Genomic DNA, 25,094 nt, shown 5'->3' with positions numbered 1-25,094 from the left:
ATTCTCTCTCTTTTCTTTTGCCCAGGACCCTGATGTGATCAACACGCCCCTGCCTGTGGAGTACGGTCCTACAGTGGAGGAGGAGTTGAGCACTGTGATCCGCCCTGACACCCCAGGCAGTCTGACCCCTCTGCTGCTGGGCCACACTGCCTCCCAGGAGATCTCTCCTCAAATGACCAGTCTGGGTCTGGGCCTGGGCATGGGTCCCACGTCGCTGCCCCAGCCCCACAATCCCTGTCTGCTGCGGCCCCAGCAGCTGCCTCAGGAGGTGACCTCCTACCGCGAGGCCCTGGAGCCCTGCTGGGCCGAGCCTGTTCCTGCTCCGGGTCCAGGTGTCTGCCCTGGAGCCTGGCTCCACCCCGAGCCCCTCAACTGGCCCTGCTCCAGGGACAGCTCCTTCTCAGGCAGCCAGAGGCTAAAAAACAAGACAAAGAACCTGTGGAACCCAACCTATGGCTCCTGGGTGCTGGAGAGCTTTGGTCGGGGGAAGGCAGCCCTATCTCATACCAAGTCCATGCCCCTGTCCAGCAGCTACTCCGCCCCCCAGGCAGGTAACCCTACCTCTGACTGCACCGACTCTGGGTGCGATGGCAGTAGCGGCCTCCCTGTCCCCAGCAGTCTGTGCTCCTCGTCCCCCTTCCCAGCCTGCCAGGCCCTCTCTGCTCCCCAGACCCAGGGTGCGCCCAGCCTCAGCCTGGTGTCCTCCCGGAAGGGCCAAGCAGGGGGAGCCAGTGGGGGCCAGGCCCTGGGCATGGACTTGGCTAAGCTGCAGAGCTTCCCCTGTGGCAATGTCAACTATGCCTACGATGAGCAGAGCTATGAGGCAGAGAGCCTGCCCCTGGTGGTGCCCAAAGGCCCAGAGCCATGCCCCAGCACCAGTGCCAGCACCAGCTGTGCTCCCAGCACCTCTTTCTCCTCCTGCTTCTCCTCCTGCTCAGGGGCAGGCCTGGGTGCGGCCTCTTCCTGTGTGCCCAAACTGCTACTGAAGCGCCACGCCAGCTACGGACACGAGGATGTGAGGAGACACACCAAGCCTGAGAAACCCACCCGGGACAGAGACTCAGGCTTCTCTCTGTCTGAGGACCTCAGTGTCACCCCTGTCTAACCCTGGCCCCTGGGGGAGCGGAGCAGAACACTGGAACAGACCCCACACCTCACTGGCCATGCACAGGAACACACTATTGTGTAGTTTTGGTATTACTGATGATGCTTTGTAGTTAGTGTAGACGGTGAGAGATTTATATGAAAGTCCACAGTAGCAAGAAAACACAACAGGTTAAAGACAGAAGGAGATGCTGCTTTGCCAGGAGACAGGTAGCATGTTCTATTCCTGAGGTGGAATGTGACATAGCCCAAGAAGGCCGTCACTGGTACAAAAGCACATCCAAGCCTCAGAGGATTTCTAGGCCCCAGCTGGAGTCATCTGCAATGCCTGGCATCCATTCAAATGTGCAGTGTCTCCTCTGGTTCGGGGATTTTTCGTTAATCCATTCCTTTCTTTGTTTATAACATTACCTTGTTAGGTATACACTGGAATGAATGACTGGAATTGACTGCTAAATCAATACTGTGAAAACATATAGGAAGCTATGGTTGCCTATGCAGGTGATGGACAAAGCAGAAAGGAGATGTTAAGTATGTGTGAAAGTGCTGTGATGGGTACTGAGTAGACCAGAGAGAGTGTATGAACTTGTGATCACAATTATAATTACTTGTGCCATCTACTGTTCTCTATCTGGCTCATAAGCAAAAGTGAATCTCTTGTTTAGAATTGTCATAGTTATTTTGTAGATAGCATTTACATTTTATTTAGTCATTCCACACTTATTTTCTTAATACTTTAGTCTGTTCTACCGTATTATACGCATTGTCTACTAATACTTTACCCTCTCTAAATGCATTTCTTCTTACAGTGACTGTTCTCACTCTTTACTGAAGAGGGTTTTAGAGACACCAAGAGCAGAGAATGTGATAGTAGAAGCCCCTCTGTCATTTGTCCATCTTGTTCCAACACAGAACATTTTAATACAACTAACTTTCACCTTGGCTACACCAAAAGATGAAATGCTATTATTTGACATTGGAATTTAAACTGTACTAACTCATTACATTTGTAGCAGTTATACTTAATTGATAACGTGTTTTTGTATATGTTTAAGTGTCTTGTAGTTGATCACTGCCATTGAGTCTGCCAGAGCACTAGTTGGTGTTTGTGATGTAGTACTCTACAGTACATCTTACACTCAACAGGGGGCAGCACTCTCATGAAATACCAAACAGTTTGTGTGTGTTTTTCACTAGAGGGCTTGCTTGCCGTTTACTTTTTTATTTCTCAGTATTTATGACACAAGATAACATGTATTATTGTTATGAGCTGTTAAAGCAGTACGGTTGCTGATATACATGTAGGCTTTTTACTCTGGAATAAAGCATACTGGTTACAATAATGGTATGTCACGATAATGTTCCATGATGCACTTTGTAGCCACCTCAAAGTCTGACGATATTTCTGACTGTAGCCTAAAGGTGGACAAGTTTTGTCATGCTCTTGACAACTTCACTATTACTCATGATTTGTAAATCTGCTGAGACCTTGAGGGATTGTGTTTTCTTTTAGGATCCATAGGAGCCTATATATTACAGTGAAGAAAAACCCCTATCCTGATTCTACCCGGTAAGGTAAAATCTCCTAAAAAATGTTTGTCTGTGAAAACAATTGCATTTTAGTTCACAAGGTTTCCTTTGAATATTGTGTCAAGGCTTAAATTCCACAGATCTAAAGTTGAGTGCCTCTACACAGAAGAACAAAGGCTAGAAACTATGCAATATACTTGTTCTTGTATACTTCTACCCCAAATAAATGAAATATTTCTCTCCTTTGTGTTTTGATAAGTGTTTTATAATACAGCAAGACATATTTTTACTTGTACATATGAAAAAACTCCCAATACACAACCATTTCTAACTCATTGGGACAAGGCAATAGTGTTTTTCTGAGGTTAGTCTCATGGACTGTCATAATACAATACTTGCGTGATTCATTTTTCATTCATCCTTCGTCATGATAATGAGATGATCCTAAAGACGCACTGGTGTATGTAGCTGTATTAGAATACAGTATGCCTAATGTCTTCAATAAAGTTTGAAAACAAAAAAAAATAAAATAGACCATGCTTGAATATCAAAAACTGAAATCAATCAAATCTAATGACACCTTGGAATATGGAATGGGTTGGATTTCTATGCAATACTGTCCCTTACATCGATAGTATTGTATGGCTTTCTAGAATATACAGGCACTACAATCACAGGTTTGTGTCTGTTCATTAATTTGCATTCATTAAAATTCCCCTAAAATGTATAGTTTGTTCACAAGGCACAGACATACTTTAAAAAACGCAATCCCTTATCTCCATGCTACAATAGCTTCAACAATACGCTGAGATACAATTTGTTGTGCTGAATAAGCTGTAAGTTTGATTTACACAGTATGTATACTTTGTGATTGAGGGGCCCCTTGAGACTGTATATTACTGCCAGGGTCCTCTAACTACTGGAATGGGGTAGTCCAATCCCTCCCAGGTGGTCATAGCTTAAAGGCATTCATTACTTCCTTCACTAGTTCCTTTGTTAGTCAAAGAGCCCAGTGTCCTCATCAGGTTGTCCAGTCCCCACATGTATCCGTCCTCTCGGTTGCCCTCCTGCCAGGGTATGGAGTGGTCCAGAGTCTGTCCCTCTGGTAAAGCTGTAGTCTTGCCGAAGTCAATGAGCCAAACCTCAGCTCGGTCAGTGTGGTCATGAATGAAGAGGAGGGAGCTCCCAATCACCTTGGAGAGAGAAGACGTGTGTACTCAGTACAATAACCACTGGGCATACACTGGTTGAATCAACAGTGTTTCCACATCATTTCAATGAAATTACATTGAACAGACGTGCAATAGATGTTGAATTGACATTTTTGCCCAGTGTGTATTATAATGTATATTATTTACCGGTAAACCTCATAAAAGCTCTTAGATGTGTTTAATATATCTAGTGGGATGAACAAATGTCAACAGAAAACAGGTGCAGATGAACTAAAGCTTCTATATTCACCTCGTGTCTCTTGAAGAACTCAGATGACATCAGGGCTTGTTGAATTTTTGCTAGTTTACTCAGGTAGGAATTCTGTATTAGAGAGGCAATACAATTATTCTGGCTGTAGAGTTGAGACTTGGGAAACTCCCTTGATAAATTCCTTAAACCAACAGAGGTTATATGTCTAGGTCGTTCAATTCTATTTGCTATCTGTCATTCCAACAGGATCTACTGTAGTGTATAATGCCATTTGGGTTGCTCATCATATCCAAATATTTACCAATGTGTATCACTTTTCATGAGATGTTACAAAAGACAGGTAAAGTCAAACCAATTTGTTTGATTGTTCAAGTATTCACTTTACATAAGACAGGTATGTACTGTATGTCTCTACTTGTCAAAAATCAGCAGACCATGCAAATGAATGCGGATGCAACACAATAACAGGTAAGACTAGTAGCTGTCAACCTACTAGTATGTTTGTGTTGTTTGTGGCAAAGTCCCTGAAGATCTGAGTGATATCCTCCTTAGACCGGGTCTTCTTGAAATCCGTGTGACACGTCCCGTCAGCTTTCTGAGAGAAGGAACGGTCAATATGTTGATAAGCAGCACTGTCCACGTGCAACAAGGTCAAGGCTCCGACATTACTTTATTGCATACAGTATGTAATGAACTTCACATGAAAAACTGTAAAATGAACCATGAAAAAAGTTTTTAGTCCAGGAATAAGCCTTTTGTATACGTTCTGGTTTAAATGAAAAGGGATCTATGTGGTTGCGTTTTGAGTGAACACTGACTGAATTGCTTCCTTCATGTTGACACTCAGGTTGATACGTGGGTACTTGCTTTGATGCCTTCGATTCGGAAGCCCAGTGTGTGTGTGGAGCTGAGGGTCTCTCTCCACTGCATGTAGCGGGGTTTGGTGACGGCCCTCTGGAGGTGCTCCTGGGGGCTGGGGGCCTCACTGTCCACCTCCAGCATCTTGTCAAACAGGTCCCTACGGAGCTTAGGCCGCTCTCGGGCTCGCACCACCTCCTCCTCCAGATACGTCCTGAGGAGAGGACAACAGGGAGACACGCTGAGGGGCCATGACACTATTTAGCACCATCACGGCTAAGTGACTTTTCATTTGGTCTTGTTGTGTATGATGATAGCTGAGTGGCATTACAGACAATGGCATGTTATACTTAAGCAATAAGGCCCGGGGGGGTGTGGTATATGGCCAATATACCATGGCTAAGAGTGGTTCTTCTGCATGACCATTGCATCTCCCACCTGTAGCACAAGCTCCAGCAGGTATATCTCTCTAGTCACCCCCAAGACCAATTCTTTCTTTGGCCGCCTCTCCTTCCAGTTCTCTGCTGCCAATGACTGGAACGAACTACAAAAATCTCTGAAACTTGAAACACTTATCACCCTCACTAGCTTTAAGCACCAACTGTCAGAGCAGCTCACAGATTACTGCACCTGTACATAGCCCACCTATAATTTAGCCCAAACAACTACCTCTTTCCCTACTGTATTTAATTTATTTATTTATTTTGCTCCTTTGCACCCCCATTATTTGTATTTCTACTTTGCACATTCTCCCATTGCAAATCTACCATTCCAGTGTTTTACTTGCTATATTGTATTTACTTTGCCACCAAGGCCTTTTTGCCTTTACCTCCCTTATCTCACCTCATTTGCTCACATCGTATATAGACTTGTTTATACTGTATTATTGACTGTATGTTTGTTTTACTCCATGTGTAACTCTGTGTCGTTGTATGTGTCGAGCAATTGTAAATGAGAACTTGTTCTCAACTTGCCTACCTGGTTAAATAAAGGTGAAATAAAAAAAATTAAAAAAATGACGCAAAGAGGAGTGCCTGGATACAGCCCTTAGCCGTGGTATATTGGCCATATTCCACAAACCCGTAAGGTGCCTTATTGCTGTTATAAACTGCTTACTAACGTAATTAGAGCAGTAAAAATAAATGTTTTGTCATACCAGTGGTATACCACGGCTGTCAGCCAATCAGCATTCAGGGCTCGAACCACCCAGTTTATAATGTGACCTTTGTATGCTTTAGATGGTAGAATTGACTTTCTAAGGTTTCTATTCAACCTGTATCACTGAAGTGTTACAGATTACACAATAGAAATGTAAAGGTAATGTAGGATTGATCTGACATATGCAGCGTTTACCGTAATGGAAGTCTCCGCTAACGCGGGAACATTGTCTTTACATTTAAAGCATGCTGAAACGCTGAACTTCCGCTATGCGGATTTAATAGAACCCTAAGTCTTACTTGGTGGAGTCCTATGTTCAGTGAATTTCAGTTTCATTCTGAACTTCCTCTGTATAAAAAAAGGAAGCAATGAGGAGACTCCAAAGTACACAGCATGACTGTTTAACTGGTTGATAGTATGAGTGTTTGTTAGAAGTAGGTGAGAGAGCTTGGGTGGTTGTGTGTGTTTGTCAAAAGGGAGTCACCAGGGACACCCTGTGCCTGCACCCCATCTCCCCACTGTGTGTGTGTGTGTGTGCGTGCGTGCGTGCGTGCGTGCGTGTGGTTCTTTCTGGCTGTGTACAGGAAACATGTGGCTCAGTAGTGACGGCCTCTCTGTGTGCCTTGACGCCCCACCGGCTGTGTGTGGCAGGAAATCCTCAGAGAACCAGTAACAACAGGTGTTTTATCAAGAGCAAACAGAACAGGTTGACAGTCTGTATGTTCTACTATCAGGAGCACTGACGTGTAAGAGGGATATAGATAAATTACAGTAGTCCAACAATGATTTGTTAGTATTTCCTCAAAATTGCTTAATCCTGCTATAGGGCCAGACATATGTAGTGTTCTACACATTATTATAGAACAGACATACTGCTGCTCCCTACTCACTACTGCTGCTCCCTACTCACCTAGCTGCTCCCTACTCACTACTGCTGCTCCGTACTCACCTAGCTGCTCCCTGTTCACCTAGCTGCTCCCTACTCACTACTGCTGCTCCGTACTCACCTAGCTGCTCCCTGCTAACCTAGCTGCTCCCTACTCACTACTGCTGCTCCCTACTCACCTAGCTGCTCCCTGCTCACTACTGCTGCTCCCTGCTCACTACTGCTGCTCCGTACTCACCTAGCTGCTCCCTGCTCACCTAGCTGCTTCCTGCTCACTACTGCTGCTCTCTACTCCCTACTGCTGCTCCCTGCTCACCTAGCTGCTCCCTGCTCACTACTGCTGCTCCCTACTCACCTAGCTGCTCCCTACTCACTACTGCTGCTCCGTACTCACCTAGCTGCTCCCTGCTCACCTAGCTGCTTCCTGCTCACTACTGCTGCTCTCTACTCCCTACTGCTGCTCCCTGCTCACATAGCTGCTCCCTGCTCACTACTGCTGCTCCCTACTCACCTAGCTGCTCCCTACTCACTACTGCTGCTCCCTACTCACCTAGCTGCTCCCTGCCCACCTAGCTGCTCCCTACTCACTACTGCTGTTCCATACTCACCTAGCTGCTCCCTACTCACTACTGCTGCTCCCTACTCACCTAGCTGCTCCCTACTTACTACTGCTGCTCTCTACTCACTACTGCTGCTCCCTACTCACTACTGCTGCTCTCTTACCTCACTCCCATCTTGCAGTCCATGACACTGGGTCTATCAAAGTTGACTAATAGATCAGTCATATGTAGGAAGGGATCCCCATCCCTCTCCACCACACCATAATATCCTGGTACAAAGTCCTGGAGAACGTCTCCCTGCAGCCTCTCAAAACACAGCTTCTCATTCTCAGAGAACTTCTTCAGAATGGTGCCTTCGCCGCCAGCTTTGAAATTACCTGGAAAAGATAAGCACTGACATTCCACAGCAAACCACTAACGACTGACATTTTCTGATGGAATCTGACATTGTGTGTAATGGGTTAGTATTGTATCAAAGTGGCCAGTAGTATACAGTACTGTCTGTGTCATGTACTTTATTTTGTGTGGAAGATGTACAGTACACATCATCTTACATTAGTGCTTGGTTCTTGGTATGCTGCTGTGATAGGTGAGGGATCACGTCCATGGTGAATGTGTTTTACCTTTGTGTCCAGCTAGTTGAACCCAGGACAGGTTTCTTCTTTGTGGGGAAACAAAAGGCCAGTTGACAATAGTCTTTATCTTCCACCAAGGTTTGCTCTGCTGAAGAAGGACCAAGCACAGGAACAGTCAGCTTTACCTCTATGGAGTATCTGTGTCATTATTAACCAGGCAGAGACACTGTCCTCAAGCCAGCCCTCAACAGTAGGGTGTATATAAATGAAGTTGTACAGCGATAATGATCTTGGATAATAATCATGTTTTGAATTCAGTTGATGACAGTCAGCTGTCTAAATCCCTTGGCCACTGTTAATTGCGTCATTTGTTACTGTACGTCACTAACCCTAGCTTCATGTCCTCGTCCAGGCTCAACTCTAATCCTAGCCTCAAATCTAACCCTGACCCTTAACCCTGGCCTCATCCGCAAACATATTAGTCTCTACGCTACATGTTGTCATTTCTATGGAACTCACATTTCCCTACCAGCTGCTGTGTATAGTCACACTTGACTGACTTGCTGTTGCCATGTGCATTTGCATTAAGACACAGTCATGGAGATCTTGTTCAACGAGATCTGGATGATTCAGGCATAGAAATTATGACATTGTTTCCCCATGTGTGATGAGATGTTGAGTGAGTCACACATCATGTTCACAGCAGACATGCTTCACAGACAGAAAAGTACTTGTGCTTGATGACACAGAGATGATAGATTTCACCATAGCTAGATGTACAGTGATTCAGGGTTATGACCAAGACAGGGGTCAGAGGTATTCAGTATGCTGAGATCGCAGTAAAAGGAAGAAAAGCCCTGGTCATTGGATTCAGTGAAAAAACAACTCATTCTGTTGAGTGTACACACTCAAAACCAATAACAGATCCCACAGCCACTCTGAAATGTCAAGTGGTATGCTCCATTCACTGGTGTTGTTGATGTGGTGTATAAAGTTGAATTGTTGTTGTAATAATAGTCGGCTGTGTGGGTGTCATATTTCCACACAGGCCTTCAACACTCTCTCAAACACATAACCAATAGTAATAGTGACAACCTATTAATCAACATGTATTTTTAAAAAGCCCTGTGCTCTGCCAAGAGAAAGAAATATGAACATATAGCCCCTCCATTTGTGGCTACACAGTTATTCTAAAAAAGTAGTGTAAAATATGAAGTAGAATTTCAACATTGTGGAACGTATTTCAATTCCTGAAAATAAATGCTACATTTTAACTGTATGAGGTGTGTTCTCTCACAAACTACAATACAACGCAATGTTTGTAAAAATGTTTATTTCTATAACCCTCTAGATAATACATTCCTGGTTAGTTCTGGGACACACCTCACTTTGTAAAGCCGGGCCTAATGTGGTTGACAGACTGACAGAAAATAAGGCGTCTACAATCAGCTGCAAATAGAGTCTACTACATAATGAACTCGACCAATTACAATGTCATAACAGTAACAAGAACAGGAACAAGGGAGTAACAATTGTGTATGATTCACTCAAGCTGTTGATTCACTCAATACTGTATGATTCACTCAAGCTGTTGATTCACTCAATACTGTATGATTCACTCGGTTTCTCAACCTGGCACATTATAATATGAACATGCATTAGCATACGCATATTTTACAAATTGCTAGCATCGATAAATGTGATGTCATAAAAATTCAAGCCTCTTTTTCACTACAAGTTACTGTCATACTAGAAATACAGAGAACGGATAACTTAGTGTACAAAGTAGGAGTTTTCTTTCTGTGTTGAAAGGTCAAATCCTAAATGTCAATGTGGCTGAAATTGGCACACAACCATTTGTCATAGACTCATAGGACAATGGGGGTGGCTTGTACTGCAAGTATGGGGGCTGACTGGACACTCTATCTGCTATAAACAAAGGGTATAGAGAGTTAATGCAAACTCTATTTTCAGAACAGGGAGACACTTTTTTCCATTACCATTGTTTGTTTTGAATGACTAGAAAGATCAATAAAAGGGTTGGGTTTGAGAGCTTTTCAAGTGGCCTGTCATACTGACATGCCCCTGTTGAAACACTGAACACTGAGCAGTGAGCACCACAATGTACACAGCCTTCCCTTCCAGCAGGGCCAGGCGATGTGTATTCAGTGTGTTTAAAGGAAGTTGACAGCTACAGCCTTCTATGGAGCTGGCTGAGCATAGTTCTGAAGAGTTACACAGAGGTACAAAGTAGAGGTCGACCGATTATGATTTTTCAACGCCGATACCAATAACGATTATTGGAGGACCAAAAAAAGCTATTTTTAAAATGTATTTGTAATAATGACAATTACAACAATACTGAATTAACACTTATTTTAACTTAATATAATACATCAATGAAATCAATTTAGCCTCAAATAAATAATGAAACATGTTCAATTTGGTTTAAATAATGCAAAAACAAAGTGTTGGAGAAGAAAGTAAAAATGCAATATGTGCTATGTAAGAAAGCTAACGTTTAAGTTCCTTGCTCAGAACATGAGAACATATGAAAGCTGGTGGTTCCTTTTAACATGAGTCTTCAATATTCCCAGGTAAGAAGTTTTAGGTTGTAGTTATTATAGAAATTATAGGACTATTTCTCTCTATACGATTTGTATTTCATATACCTTTGACTATTGGATGTTCTTATAGGCACTTTAGTATTGCCAGTGTAACAGTATAGCTTCCATCCCTCTCCTCGCCGCTACCTGGGCTCGAACCAGGAACACATCGACAACAGCCACCCTCGAAGCATCGTTACCCATCACTCCACAAAAGTCGCGGCCCTTGCAGAGCAAGGGGAACAACTACTCCAGGTCTCAGAGCGAGTGAATTTTGAAACGCTATTAGCGAACTCCCCGCTAACTAGCTAGCCATTTCACATCAGTTACACCAGCCTAATCTCGGGAGTTGATGGGCTTGAAGCCATAAACAGCGCAATGCTTGAAGCACAGCGAAGAGCTGCTGGCAAAACGCACAAAAGTGCTGTTTGAATGAATGCTTACGAGCCTGCTGGTGCCTACCATCGCTCAGTCAGACTGCTCTATCAAATCATAGACTTAATTATAACATAATAACACATAGGTCATTAATATGGTCGAATCCGGAAACTGTCTCGAAAACAAAACATTCATTCTTTCAGTGAAATACAGAACAGTTCCGTATTTTATCTAACAGGTGGCATCCCTAAGTCTAAATATTCCTGTTACTGCACAACCTTCAATGTTATGTCATAATTACGTAAAATTCTGGCAAATTTGTTCGCAATGAGCCAGGCGGCCCAAACTGTTGCATATACCCTGACTCTGCATACAATGAACGCAAGAGAAGTGACACAATTTCACCTGGTTAATATTGCCTGCTAAATAAAATGACCTGAAATTCATGGTTTATAGGCCACATCAGGCCTGCAAGTCACATTATGCTGGTTTAGGGAAAGGGGGATACCTAGTCAGTTGCACAACTGAATGCATTCAACTGAAATGTGTCTTCCACATTTAACCCAACCCCTCTGAATCAGAGATTGCAAGGTGCAAGGTGATGTGAAAATCCTATAGGAATCCAGCCAGTGTGGGGATATCCAACTTTTAGAATTTTGTATCATACACAACCTGTATTCAAAATGACTGCCAGGGTTGGGAAGGCTAAGCTATGAGACTACCTAAAGCATCTAAACTGGGACAACCATTTCAGTAATGGGTGCAGCAATAATTCTAAGTAACATATTTGATTAATTTAGAAAATGTTGTCATTTATATTTGAGTAGCATAAGATTAATTGATTAATAAATCAATGTACATGCAAAAAACATAGATATTGATACAAACAATTCAAAAAATCTATCTACAATAGAGCATGCCGGGAAATATGATAATGATGTCAAGGTTTTGGTTCAAAGTAATGTATGAGTTTCGGGCCCCTTTATTAGGGTAAAACTAGGCCCTCAAAATAAGGCCTTATGAAATACGTATGGTACTGTGTTAAAAAAATATGTTTTATGACAACATATTTGCTTAGGATCTCACTTGGTGAAGTGCGTAGTACTGAAAGTGAATGAATGCAACAACCATGACTCTCTCTTGCCTAGTTAAATAAAGGTTAAATAAATACAAAATACAAAATGTTGTTCTGGTGTCTCAATACTTACACTGTTGATGTAACACTCACATTTTAGTTTTTTTTAACACTGGAGAATTTGCTGTGTTGTTATTCACAGCTACTTTTATGTTCTAGGGTTTAAAACTACGGTATTGTCCTGAAATCACAACTGTATCACTACTTTATCAATGCAAGTCATCAGTCAAGTGTTGAAGTCAAATACAGCACCACCCTCAGTCCTCCTGAATCATAGGTCAGGTGTACAGCAGCACCTGTATTCTGTGTTAAAAGACAATGCTAAAACAAGATGGCCGCCTCAGACGAGAGACCAGGGTGGTTTCAAACTTTTTGAAGACCATCATACATGAAGGGAGTATACTCAATTAAAGGAAAATTCCACCCAAAAACGAACTTTTGGCATTTGTTTCATTAGTCCATTGTTGACATTGTCCCAAAATGTTTTGCTTGTTAGCACTCAAGTTTTCAAGATATGTAACTTTCAAAATAAGAATATATATAGAAATCATCACATGATGCTAAATCCATCATACAGGGCTGATTTCTGTATTTTGAAAGTTACATATCTTGAAAACTTGAGTACTGACAAGAAAACAGTTTGGGACTATGTCAACAATGGACTAATGGAACAAATACCAAAATATTGTTTTTGGGTGGAGTTTTCATTTAAGATGGGGGGTAATCTAATTCCTTTCCACTTCTGTGTTGTTTCACAGACAACTCGATTCATGTCTGAAGATTACATTTAAGATAGGCCAATAGTTAGCTATCTGACATGATCACAAACAAGTCAAAATAAACCATTAGAGTACAGTGTCTGTAATTCAAATCAAATCAAAGTTTATTTATCACGTGCGCCGAATACAACAGGTGTAGGTAGACCTTACAGTGAAATGTTTACTTACTGGCTCTAACCAATGGTGCGGGGAAAAAAGGTGTGTGTGTGTGTGTGTGTGTGTGTGTGTGTGTGTGTGTGTGTGTGTGTGTGTGTGTGTGAGTAAAGAAATAAAACAACAGTAGAAAGACATTTGAAAAAAGAGTAGCAAGGCTACATACAGACACCTGTTAGTCAGGCTTATTGAGGTAGTATGTACATGTAGGTATCGTTAAAGTGACTATGCATATATGATGAACAGAGAGTAGCAGAAGCGTAAAAAGAGGGGTTGGCGGGTGGTGGGACACAATGCAGATAGCCCGGTTAGCGAATGTGCGGGAGCACTGGTTGGTCAAGCCATTTAGGTAGTATGTACATGAATGTATAGGTATAGTTAAAGTGACTATGCATATAAGATAAACAGAGAGTAGCAGCAGCGTAAAAGAGGGGTTTGGGGGGGACGACACAATGCAAATAGTCCGGGTAACCATTTGGTTACCTGTTCAGGAGTCTTATTGCTTGGGGGTAAAAACTGTTGAGAAACCTTTTTGTCCTAGACTTGGCACTCCTGTACCGCTTGCCATGCAGTAGTAGAGAGAACAGTCTATGACTGGGGTGGCTGGGGTGATCACTGGGGCCTTCCTCTGTCACCGCCTGGTGTAGAGGTCCTGGATGGCAGGCAGCTTTGCCCCAGTGATGTACTGGGCCATACGCACTACCCTCTGAAGTGCCTTGCGGTCGGAGGCCGAGCAATTGCCATACCAGGCAGTGATGCAACCAGTCAGGATGCTCTCGATGTTGCAGCTGTAGAACCTTTTGAGGATCTCAGGACCCATGCCAAATCTTTTTAGTTTCTTGAGGGGGAATAGGCTTTGTCGTGCCCTCTTCACGACTGTCTTGGTGTGTTTGGACCAATCTCGTTTGTTGTTGATGTGGATACCAAGGATTTTGAAGCTCTCAACCTGCTCCACTACAGCCCCGTCGATGAGAATGGGGACGTGCTCGGTGCTCCTTTTCCTGTAGTCCACAATCATCTCCTTAGTCTTGGTTACGTTGAGGGATAGGTTGTTATTCTGGCACCACCCGGTCAGGTCTCTGACCTCCTCCCTATAGGCTGTCTCGTCATTGTCGGTGATCAAGCCTAGTACAAGGGAGTACAATCTGAAACGTGAGCTTGGGCGGTATCCAGATTGCCATAACTTCATAACGACATAGTGCCATACTGGGATTTGCGGTAATACCGGCACTGAACACAAGGGGCGCTATTTTCAAACCCCACTCTGCCTCAGTAATCCAAAGGTTGGCAATGCTAACAAGTACATGTAAAATCCCATAGAGAATGCTAACTAAATGCTAATGAGCGCATTGCAGACATTTTACACAGTATCTGACCTAAACTATTTTCAGGATAGACATCCCATCTCATAAAGTTATATAAGTAACTCAAAAATGCTACTCAGTTGGCAGCACGCACAAAATTAATATTAGACAGCAATGCACTTGATCCAATGCACTTGATCCAGGAGGGTGCTGTTACCAAGTGAAGCTAGATTTTGGAAGACGCTAACAATTTAGCTAGATAGCTACTAAATTAGCAAAACAAATGCACAACTTCAAAGCATTGCGAAACATTCTAGACAGTTATCTTAATAGTTATAAGATATGTAGCTGGGAAACATTTAGTGTCACGTCTGCTCCTGCTCCCCCCTCCCCCCAGGCGATTGAGGGCGCCAGGCTGCCCTGCATCACAAATCATGCATCCTGCCATCTATAACGCACACCTGCCTTCCCTTGTCACGCGCATCAGCGATATTGGACTCAACTGGACTCAGTCATCACCTGTTTATTTCCTCCCCTATATTTGTCAGTTCCCTTGCTCTGTTCCCTGCTGCTGCATTAATTGTTTATTGTCTGTATTACTCGTTTGCTGACGCTGTTCCTGTCTCGTTCCATGTCCGTTCTGTATTAAATGTTTGACTCCCCGTACCTGCTTCATCTCTCCAGCGTCATCCTTGTGAAAGAATGCAGCAGCCAACATACGAAGCATCGGGGAGTACTGGCATTCCGGTTGGTGGTGACATCGGCTCTGGTTTGCCACCAATGGAACCGGGGGTGCCTAGCCAGCTCGTCGGCTCGTAGGTTTCCTTGCCTCGGTTGGCTCGCAAGGTTTCCATCCCACGTCACACTCCACCGGATCACTGGGCTCCCTCGCTGCAGCGGGATCGACAGGTGTCTTGCTTCAGCCGGATCGTCGGGCTTCCATGCCTCAGGCGGCTCACTCGCAACTGCCGGTTTGTGGGGCTTCCACGCCCCAGCTGGCTTGCCCAGCGCCCATGTCTCGGCCGGTTCGCCCAGGTGGGATGCCATGTGGCGCCCCTACAGGGGAGGGCGTACTGTCACGTCTGCTCCCGCTCTTCCCCCCTGGCACTTGAGGGCGCCAGGCTGCCCTGCATCACTCACTCCTGCCATCTATTACGCACACCTGCCTTCCCTCGTCACTTGCATCAGCGACATTGGACTCACCTGGACTCACTCATCACCTGCTTATTACCTCCCCTATATTTGTCAGTTCCCTTGCTCTGTTCCCCACTGCTGCAAAAACTGTTATTTGTCTGTGTTACTCATGTGCTGACGCTGTTCCTGTCTCGTTCCATGTCCGGTCCTTATTACATGTTTGACTCCCCGTACCTGCTTCGTCTCTCCAACATCATCCTTGTGACATTTAGTTGTGAATTCCAAACTGCAACTGCTCCTGCTCCCCCCTCCCCCCAGGCGATTGAGGGCGCCAGGCTGCCCTGCATCACAAATCATGCATCCTGCCATCTATAACGCACACCTGCCTTCCCTTGTCACGCGCATCAGCGATATTGGACTCAACTGGACTCAGTCATCACCTGTTTATTTCCTCCCCTATATTTGTCAGTTCCCTTGCTCTGTTCCCTGCTGCTGCATTAATTGTTTATTGTCTGTATTTCTCGTTTGCTGACGCTGTTCCTGTCTCGTTCCATGTCCGTTCTGTATTAAATGTTTGACTCCCCGTACCTGCTTCATCTCTCCAGCGTCATCCTTGTGAAAGAATGCAGCAGCCAACATACGAAGCATCGGGGAGTACTGGCATTCCGGTTGGTGGTGACATCGGCTCTGGTTTGCCACCAATGGAACCGGGGGTGCCTAGCCAGCTCGTCGGCTCGTAGGTTTCCTTGCCTCGGTTGGCTCGCAAGGTTTCCATCCCACGTCACACTCCACCGGATCACTGGGCTCCCTCGCTGCAGCGGGATCGACAGGTGTCTTGCTTCAGCCGGATCGTCGGGCTTCCATGCCTCAGGCGGCTCACTCGCAACTGCCGGTTTGTGGGGCTTCCACGCCCCAGCTGGCTTGCCCAGCGCCCATGTCTCGGCCGGTTCGCCCAGGTGGGATGCCATGTGGCGCCCCTACAGGGGAGGGCGTACTGTCACGTCTGCTCCCGCTCTTCCCCCCTGGCACTTGAGGGCGCCAGGCTGCCCTGCATCACTCACTCCTGCCATCTATTACGCACACCTGCCTTCCCTCGTCACTTGCATCAGCGACATTGGACTCACCTGGACTCACTCATCACCTGCTTATTACCTCCCCTATATTTGTCAGTTCCCTTGCTCTGTTCCCCACTGCTGCAAAAACTGTTATTTGTCTGTGTTACTCATGTGCTGACGCTGTTCCTGTCTCGTTCCATGTCCGGTCCTTATTACATGTTTGACTCCCCGTACCTGCTTCGTCTCTCCAACATCATCCTTGTGACATTTAGTTGTGAATTCCAAACTGCAACTAGATCACCTGGGGCGTGCTGAACAACAGTGAGTGACTCACAAGCCGGTCTCTCATCTTTGTGTGCTTGTAAACAAACAGCACGTGACTCAGGACTACCGGTAAAGCTTCATAATGAAAAATAATGTGACAGGTGAAATGAAGAACGCAATCTTCTTTATGTCCTAATGTCTTGCACAAGATGACTTTAGGTATTTACAAATATAGCTACAAATATTCAAATGTATGAAAACACTTTTAAATAGTTTAAACTGTATTTACGGTATTGAAAAACCATCCTTTGACTATTTCTAAATACCCCGGTATACAATACCCCAGTATACAAGCCTAGTGAAATGGCTTGGGGCTCTGTGGCAGTCGCTGGTCTGGCTGCATCACTGTCATCAGGTTGGCTGACTGGAATGCTTTGGACGACGTGTCTGGGTGCAGCTCTGGCAAATGCTCGGCTGTCTCAAGGAATGGGAATGGGAGCCGTGGAGGCCGGGTTGGTTCCAGCACCGACATAGGAGCGTGAATGGACGCCCATCATGGCATCGGTGCAAGTGGCAGGTTTGGAGTCAACTCTGGCAGGCCTGGGGTCAACTCGGGCAGCTGCTGAGCGGACTGGCACAATGGTGCACAGGGGGTTGCATGGCTGCTTGAAGCTCAGGGTTCTGCATTTCTGGCTGGACATGCTGGAGTCCTTGGGCCATCTGATAGGCCAAGGCACTGGCGAAGGCACTGGCGAAGGCACAGGCTGAAGAATCTCCTTGGGAGCTGGTGACCACCTGACATGCTGGAGTCCGGGTGGCGGCTGAACTAGCAGGCGGGCCAAGCCGGGCCCAAGCAATCAGAGGCTGCTGCACTGCCTGGTACACAGGATACAGTTTGTCGGTTCTGTGGTACTCTGGACCTGAGGTGCAGGCCAGGCATTGGGGTACTGCCAGTAACCAGGTGGAGGTAGTGGAGCTGGTGGCTGCTGGACAGGAGCGGGACTCTGGATGGGCGCTGCAGGGTTTCTGTGTCTGTGTCTTGCTTTCAGGGCCGTAGCTACATACAGTTGAAGTCGGAAGTTTACATACACCTTAGCGAAATACATTTAAACTCAGTTTTTCACAATTCCTGACATTTAATCTGAGTAAATATTCCCTGTCTTAGGTCAGTTAGGATCACCACTTTATTTTAAGAATGTGAAATGTCAGAATAATATTAGAGAGAATGATTTATTTCAGCTTTTATTTCTTTCATCACAATCCCAGTGGGTCAGAAGTTTACATACACTCAATTAGTATTTGGCAGCATTGCCTTTAAAATGTTTAAATTGGGTCAAACGTTTCAGGTAGCCTTCCACAAGCTTCCCACAATAAGTTGGGTGAATTTTGGCTCATTCCTCCTGACAGAGCTGGTATAACTGAGTCAGGTTTGTAAGCCTCCTTGCTCGCACAGGCTTTTTCAGTTCTGCCCACAAATTCTCTATGGGATTGCGGTCAGGGCTTGTGATGGCCACTCCAATACCTTGACGTTGTTGTCCTTAAGCCATTTTGCAACAACTTTGAAAGTATGCGTGGGGTCATTGTCTATTTGGAAGACCCATTTGCGACCAAGCTTTAACTTCCTGACTGATGTCTTGAGATGTTGCTTCAATATATCCACATAATTTTCCTGTCTCATGATGCCATCTATTTTGTGAAATGCTCCAGTCCCTCCTGCAGCAAAGCACCACCACAACATGATGCTGCCACCCCTGTGCTTCACGGATGGGATGGTGTTCTTCGGCTTGCAAGTATCTCCCTTTTTCCTCCAAACATAACGATGGTCATTATGACCAAACAATTCTATTTTTGTTTCATCAGACCAGAGGACATTTCTCCAAAAAGTACGATCTTTGTCCCCATGTGCAGTTGCAAACCATAGTCTGGCGTTTTTATGGCGTTTTTGGATCAGTGGCTTCTTCCTTGCTGAGCTTCCTTTCAGGTTATGTCGATATAGGCCTCGTTTTACTGTGGATATAGATACTTTTGTACCTGTTTCCTCCAGCATCTTTACAATGTCCTTTGCTGTTGTTCTGGGAATGATTTGCACTTTTCGCACCAAAGTACGTTAATCTCTAGGAGACAGAACACATCTCCTTCCTGAGCGGTATGATGGCTGCAAGGTCCCATGGTATTTATACTTGCATAGTATGATTTGTACAGATGAACGTGGTACCTTCAGGCGTTTGGAAATTGCTCCCAAGGATGAACCAGACATGTGGAGGTCTACAATTTTATTTTTGAGGTCTTAGCTGATTTCTTTTGATTTTCCCAATATGTCAAGTAAAGGGGCACTGGGTTTGAAGATACGCCTTGAAATACATCCACAAGTACACCTCCAATTGAATCAAATTATGTCAATTAACCTATCAGAAGCTTCTAAGCCATGACATCATTTTCTGGAACTTTCCAAGCTGTTTAAAGGCACAGTCAACTTAGTGTATGTAAACTTCTGACCCACTGGAATTGTGATACAGTGAATTATAAGTGAAATAATCTGTCTGTAAACAATTGTTGGAAATTACTTGTGTCATGCACGAAGTAGATGTCCTAACCAACTTGCCAAAACTATAGTTTGTTAACAAGAAATGTGTGGAGTGGTTGAAAAACAAGTTTTAACCTCTCTCGGATCATTCGGGATGCTGGCGTCCCAACTCACCAACAGCCAGTGAAATTGCAGGGCGCCAAATTCAAAACAACAGAAATCTCATAATTAAAATTCCTTAACCATACAAGTATTTTACACCATTTTAAATATACACTTCTCGTTAATTCAACCACAGTGTCAGATTTCAAAAAGGCTTTTCAGCGAAAGCAGAACATATCATTATGTTAGGTCAGCAACTAGTCACAAAGCATTCAGCCATTTTCCAACCAAAGAGAGGTGTCACAAAAAGCAAAAATACAGATAAACTAACCTTTGACGATCTTCATTAGATGACACTCCCAGGCCTCAATGTTACACAATACATGTATGTTTTGTTCGATCAAGTTCATATTTATATCCCAAAACCTCAGTTTACATTGGCGCCATGTTCAGAAATTCCTCCAAAACATCCGGAGAAATTGCAGAGCCACATCAAATAACAGAAATACTCATCATAAACTTTGATGAAAGATACATGTTTTACATAGAATTAAAGATAAACTTGTTCTTAATGGAACCGATGTGTCAGATTTCAAAAAAGCTTTACGGCAAAAGCACAATATTCAATTATCTGAGAACAGCGTTCAGCCACAAATGCAAGCCATAAAGTTACCCGCCAAATTGTGGAGTCAACAAAAGTCATAAATAGCATTATAAATCTTCACTTACCTTTGCTGATCTTCGTCGGAATGCACTCCCAGGACTCCCACTTCCACTAGAAATGTTTGTTTTGTTCGATTACGTCCATATTTATGTCCAAATACTTCCGTTTTGTTCGCAAGTTTAGTTCACAATTCCAAAGACACAATGCGAGAGCGCAAAATCCAGACGAAAAGTTAAAAGAGTTCCATTACAGTTTTTAGAAACATGTCAAACGATGTTTGAAATCTTCAATAATATTCCAACCGGACAATAGCGTATTCATTACAGAGGAAAAAGAAGGCACGGCGTGCCCGCATGACCGCGCCTCAGCCTAGTCCACTTGTTGAAACAGCTCAAATTCGACACCCTTCCACAATAGAAGCCTCAAACAACTTTCTAAAGACGGTTGACATCTGCTGGAAGCCTTGGGAAGTGCAATCTGGCCCCATAGACACAGCATATTGGATAGGCAATCACTTAAATGAAACTACAAACCTCAGATTTCCTACTTCCGGGTTGGATTTGTCTCAGGTTTTCGCCTGCCATATGACAGTTTTAGAAACTTCAGAGTGTTTTCTATCCAATACTACTAATAATATGCATATATTAGCATCTGGGACAGAGTAGCAGGCAGTTTACTCTGGGCACCTTATTCATCCAAGCTACTCAATACTGCCCCCCTGTCACCAAGAAGTTAATGACTCCAACCTAAGTGTATGTAAACTTCCAACTTCAACTGTATGAGAACACCGAGGTCCGGACATCTGTAATTATTTTAATTTTTATATATATATATATATATATATATATATATATATATATATATATATTTTTTTTTTAGGATCTTAGTTGGGTCTCAACTTACTGTTGAGAGTTAGAATAGTAGAATACATAAGGTGCAACTTTGAAACTTGGTAGTGCATCAGCAGATTTCCTCTTGTTATGTCACCCAATGACAGTCACTCAATTAGCCCATGGCCATGTCAGATAACATTTGTTAGATTGGTTAATTAGTCTACTTAGTCTTGCCAAACTTGTAGTAATCATGGCTGAATTACCAACTAGGCACCTGCCCTGGGGCCCTGACCTCCAGAGAGACACCATTCATTTTGTTGGTCACTCTCACTCAGATATCATATTAACATGGCATAAGTCATGGCAAAATGTGTAGAATTGCATAAAATTAGCTTGTAAAACCTCAAAAAAATCTCCCCACCCCATTGCAAAATGTGCCAAATTGGCCGATTAATTATGTTTTCATAACAATCAGAAATTTGTATTTTTGGGCGCTGATTGACGATTATTTTTTCAATTTAAATGTAAAAAAAATGTATTTAATAACTTTTATTTAACTAGACAAGTCAGTTAAGAACACATTCTTGTTTCCAATGACTGCCTATGAACTGTGGGTTAACTGCCTTGTTCAGGGGCAGAACGACAGATTGTCAACTTGTCAGCTCAGGGTTCCAATCTTGCAACCGCACAGTTAACAAGTCCAACGCTCTAACCATTGCACTCCACGAGTAATCTGCCTGTTACTCGAATGCAGTAGAAGCCAAGGTAAATTGCTAGCTAGCATTAAAATTATCTTATAAAAAACAATCAATCATAATCACTAGTTATAACTACTAATCCAGTTTAGCAGGCAATATTAACCAGGTGAAATTGTGTAATTTCTCTTGCGTTCATTGCACGTAGAGTCAGGGTATATGCAAGTTTGGGCTGCCTGGCTCATTGCGAACTAATTTGCCAGACTTTTACATAATTATGACATAGATTGAAGGTTGTGCAATGTAACAAGAATATTTAGACTTAGGGATGCCACCCGTTAGATAAAATACCGAACGGTTCCGTATTTCACGGAAATAATAAATGTTTTGTTTTCGAAATGATAGTTTCCGGATTCGATCATATTAATGACCAAAGGCTCGTATTTCTGTGCGTTATTATGTTATAATTAAGTCTGATTTGATAGAGCAGTCTGACTGAGCAGCAGCAGGCCCGTATTCATTCATTCAAACAGCACCTTCGTGCGTTTTGCCAGCAGCTCTTCGCAAGCACAGCGCTGTTTATGACTTCAAGCCTATCAGCTTAATGGCTGGTGTAACCAATGTGAAATGGCTAGCTAGCTAGTTAGCTGGGTGTGCGCTAATACTGTTTCAAACGTTACTTGCTTTTAGATTTGGAGTAGTTATTCCCCTTGCGCTGCAAGGTCCGCGGCTTTTGTGGAGTGATGGGTAACGATGCTTCGAGTGTGGCTGTTGTCGATGTGTTCCTGGTTCGAGCCCAGGGAGGGGCGAGGAGGGATACGGAAGCTATACTGTTACACTGGCAATACTATAGTGCCTATAAGAACATCCAATAGTCAAAGGTATATGAAATACAAATGGTATAGAGAGAAATAGTCCTATAAATACTATATTAACTACAACCTAAAACCTCTTACCTTGGAATATTGAAGTCTCATGTTAAAAGGAACCACCAACTTTCATATGTTCTCATGTTCTGAGCAAGGAACTTAAATGTTAGCTTTTTTACATGGCACATATTTTACATGGCACATATTTTTACATGGCACATATTACTTTCTGCTCCAACACTTTGTTTTTGCATGATTTAAACCAAATTGAACATGTTTCATTATTTATTTGAGGCTAAATTGATTGTATTTTATGTTTTATATTAAGTTAAAATAAGTGTTCATTCAGTATTGTTGTAATTGTCATTATTACAAATAAAAAATGTTTTTTAAAAATCGGCCGATTAATCGGTATCGGCTATTTTGGTCCTCCAATAATACAAAGTTTGTATAACATTCACCAGTAAATCGTGTTTTATAGTAGCCTCGGGCTGACAGGTAGATCATGGTCAGACTGGGACCAGAATTCCATTAGTAGCCTCGGGCTGACAGGTAGATCATGGTCAGACTGGGACCAGAATTCCGTCTTGGCATTTCTAGCACACCAGACCATTTTTTCCTTGAGGCCCCCATTATTAGCCAGATCCTGATCATTTTGCACACAAAAAATAACAGGTTAGACAGGCCCACTAGGCAAAAGATTGACCAGCCCAAATGACCAGCCAGTCTGCCCCCGGTTAGAATAGAATCCAATAGAATATAAGATAATATAAGATAATAGTCTAACTATTTCCCCCCAGAGTTACAGTGCTCTGGGTGTAATTGGGTGTAATTACAACGTAACAACAATATTACTGTATTTGAATGAAGAATAGTCTATACTCACTTCACTCGTGTCCTCACACAAATGTTCTAAAGTGATATTGCCCTTGCTCTTTGTCTCGTTGTCACTCAGAATGTCATCCTCTGACTCTTCCAACATGATGGAGGAACCTGTTGAGGAGATCGAGGAGTTTGACAATTTCCGTCGCAGCGAGCCTTCCACATCAGCCCAGTCCTCCTGCTGGATCTCACGCGAGCAGCCTCCATCTGGGGTTATTGTCACCTGCGGTACACGGAGCGCCTCCATCATACTAGTTTGCACTTGAGTGGTGTTAAACTCAGATAACTTTACTTCTTTCGCCTGGCAGAGTTCATCGCGAAGCTCAGATGCTCTGCGGCTTGTTCTGCGCTCTTTAACGAACCCATCACTAATACCAGCGCCAGACAGCCCTGCCTCCTTGGAGGCCTTTCTCCTCTTCTCTCTCTCCTTCGGCATTCGACTGATGAACGTGAGCGTGTTCACAACGGACGCGGTGTTATCAAAATTGTACGGCGCTACGATTGAATTTAACCGCTGTCAATCAAACGTGGCCATCTCAATACAGTAGGCCTACTATTTTTGAGTCCAAGTCTCAGTGTATTAAATATTGTGCAATATTGCAATAGGTTTTCATCTGTTTCGGCCACTGTCCGATAAAAACGAGACGTTTCAGGCGGTCGTCATCGGCGGTCCAATTTGCTGACTGGTGTTTTGGGGAACCCCTTGCCTTAGCTCACATCTCGTCGACAGTGTTAACCAAAGACACACGCTTTTATCTTCCGTATTGATTTCGTCTCTCTTCCTGGCAGAAATATATGGTCAGTGCAATCCGGTATCCTTGGGACGCCCAAAACACTAAACCTTAACTCACAACCTAACCCTTACCGTAACCCGTTTAAATATCAACTCCAATGGGGTAGGGACGTCCTAAGGATCCCGCATAGCAAACCTTGTATTTTGAGTTTTCACGTTACTTCCTCATTCAGTCTTGCACTCTCTGCAAAACAGATATCACCCACTGCGCACAAGCGGTAGAGGGCCAAAAACAGGCTACACCTGTTCCAGCTGTTGTAGTTGTCAACTGAACAAAATCAAGAGGGGTTCAAATCTCTCACTGAAAAACTATGACGTTGAATGAGAAATATTTTCACTGTAGCTGCACAAACAAAGGCAATATAAAGTTAATGTAACCCAAACTGAATTGATGTTCATTTTTCACTCAGCAGATTAATGAGTCGCCATCACGAGCTGTCTCAGGAACCTTACTGATTTATAATGGCATGATTTATATTCAAACCACTGGGCACACGCTGGTTGAATCAATGTTCTTTCCACGTCATTTCAATAAAAATTAATTGAACCAACGTGGAATAGACGTTGAATTGACGTCTGTGCCCAGGGGGAAATATGAGATGAAGGAGGAAACTGTCTGCAATATCAAGTCTTTAACGTGTTATGGTATGGCAGCAGACAGTAGCGATATGGTACACTGTTGTTAACTCACTGACCGTAGATAGTATCCCTGGGTGTGTGTGTTCTGTGTATACATTAACTTCCAGTCAAATTCTATCCCATCAGGGTATTACTTTACGACAGTGGTCACCATCTGGTCGCACTCTAGTGCATTCTTAGTCGATCACCAAA

General features: G+C 43.6%; 2 protein-coding genes across 4 annotated transcripts in view; one reads left to right on the top strand and one right to left on the bottom strand.

Moving 5' to 3' along the window:
- The window catches only part of LOC110498079 (tyrosine-protein kinase receptor), a 91,797-nt gene extending 88,921 nt beyond the window's left edge, over window positions 1-2,876 (top strand). For both annotated transcript variants that reach the window (XM_036955023.2, XM_036955022.2), the window contains exon 29: window positions 26-2,876. In XM_036955023.2, coding sequence (XP_036810918.2) covers window positions 26-1,105 — 1,080 coding nt within the window. In that variant the 3' untranslated portion in view covers window positions 1,106-2,876. The remainder of the gene's footprint in view (window positions 1-25) is intronic.
- A 1-nt stretch (window position 2,877) lies between these two features.
- LOC110498080 (inositol-trisphosphate 3-kinase A) lies at window positions 2,878-24,522 on the bottom strand. 2 transcript variants are annotated; one of them, XM_021574653.3, is made up of 7 exons: window positions 23,475-24,522; window positions 8,142-8,241; window positions 7,682-7,895; window positions 4,924-5,128; window positions 4,550-4,651; window positions 4,096-4,167; window positions 2,878-3,827 (listed from the first exon to the last, which is right to left on the bottom strand). In XM_021574653.3, exons 1-7 carry the CDS (start codon window positions 23,904-23,906, stop codon window positions 3,594-3,596), a joined length of 1,359 nt encoding a protein of 452 aa, XP_021430328.2. In that variant the 5' UTR covers window positions 23,907-24,522; the 3' UTR covers window positions 2,878-3,593. The 2 variants fall into 2 exon arrangements, with proteins under 2 accessions (XP_021430328.2, XP_021430329.2); XM_021574654.3 differs by having other exon boundaries at window positions 8,142-8,238; window positions 23,475-24,461.
- Window positions 24,523-25,094: the final 572 nt, after the last annotated feature.

Source organism: Oncorhynchus mykiss, chromosome 19, assembly GCF_057628025.1.
Source record: "Oncorhynchus mykiss isolate SJ-2025 chromosome 19, ASM5762802v1, whole genome shotgun sequence".
NCBI classification, from domain to species: domain Eukaryota; kingdom Metazoa; phylum Chordata; class Actinopteri; order Salmoniformes; family Salmonidae; genus Oncorhynchus; species Oncorhynchus mykiss.
Note: the sequence above shows the minus strand (reverse complement) of the source record. Positions and strands in the feature narration are given on the sequence as shown.

Excerpts from the sequence above, each read along its gene's own strand:
- LOC110498080 (XM_021574653.3), bottom strand. The coding sequence starts at position 23,906 with ATGCCGAAGGAGAGAGAGAAGAGGAGAAAGGCCTCCAAGGAGGCAGGG. Across the intron at positions 8,242-23,474 it reads TGTGTGAGGACACGAGTGAA|CAGAGCAAACCTTGGTGGAA; the intron begins GTGAGTATAGAC and ends GTCCTTCTTCAG. Across the intron at positions 5,129-7,681 it reads GACTGCAAGATGGGAGTGAG|GACGTATCTGGAGGAGGAGG; the intron begins GTAAGAGAGCAG and ends TCCTCTCCTCAG.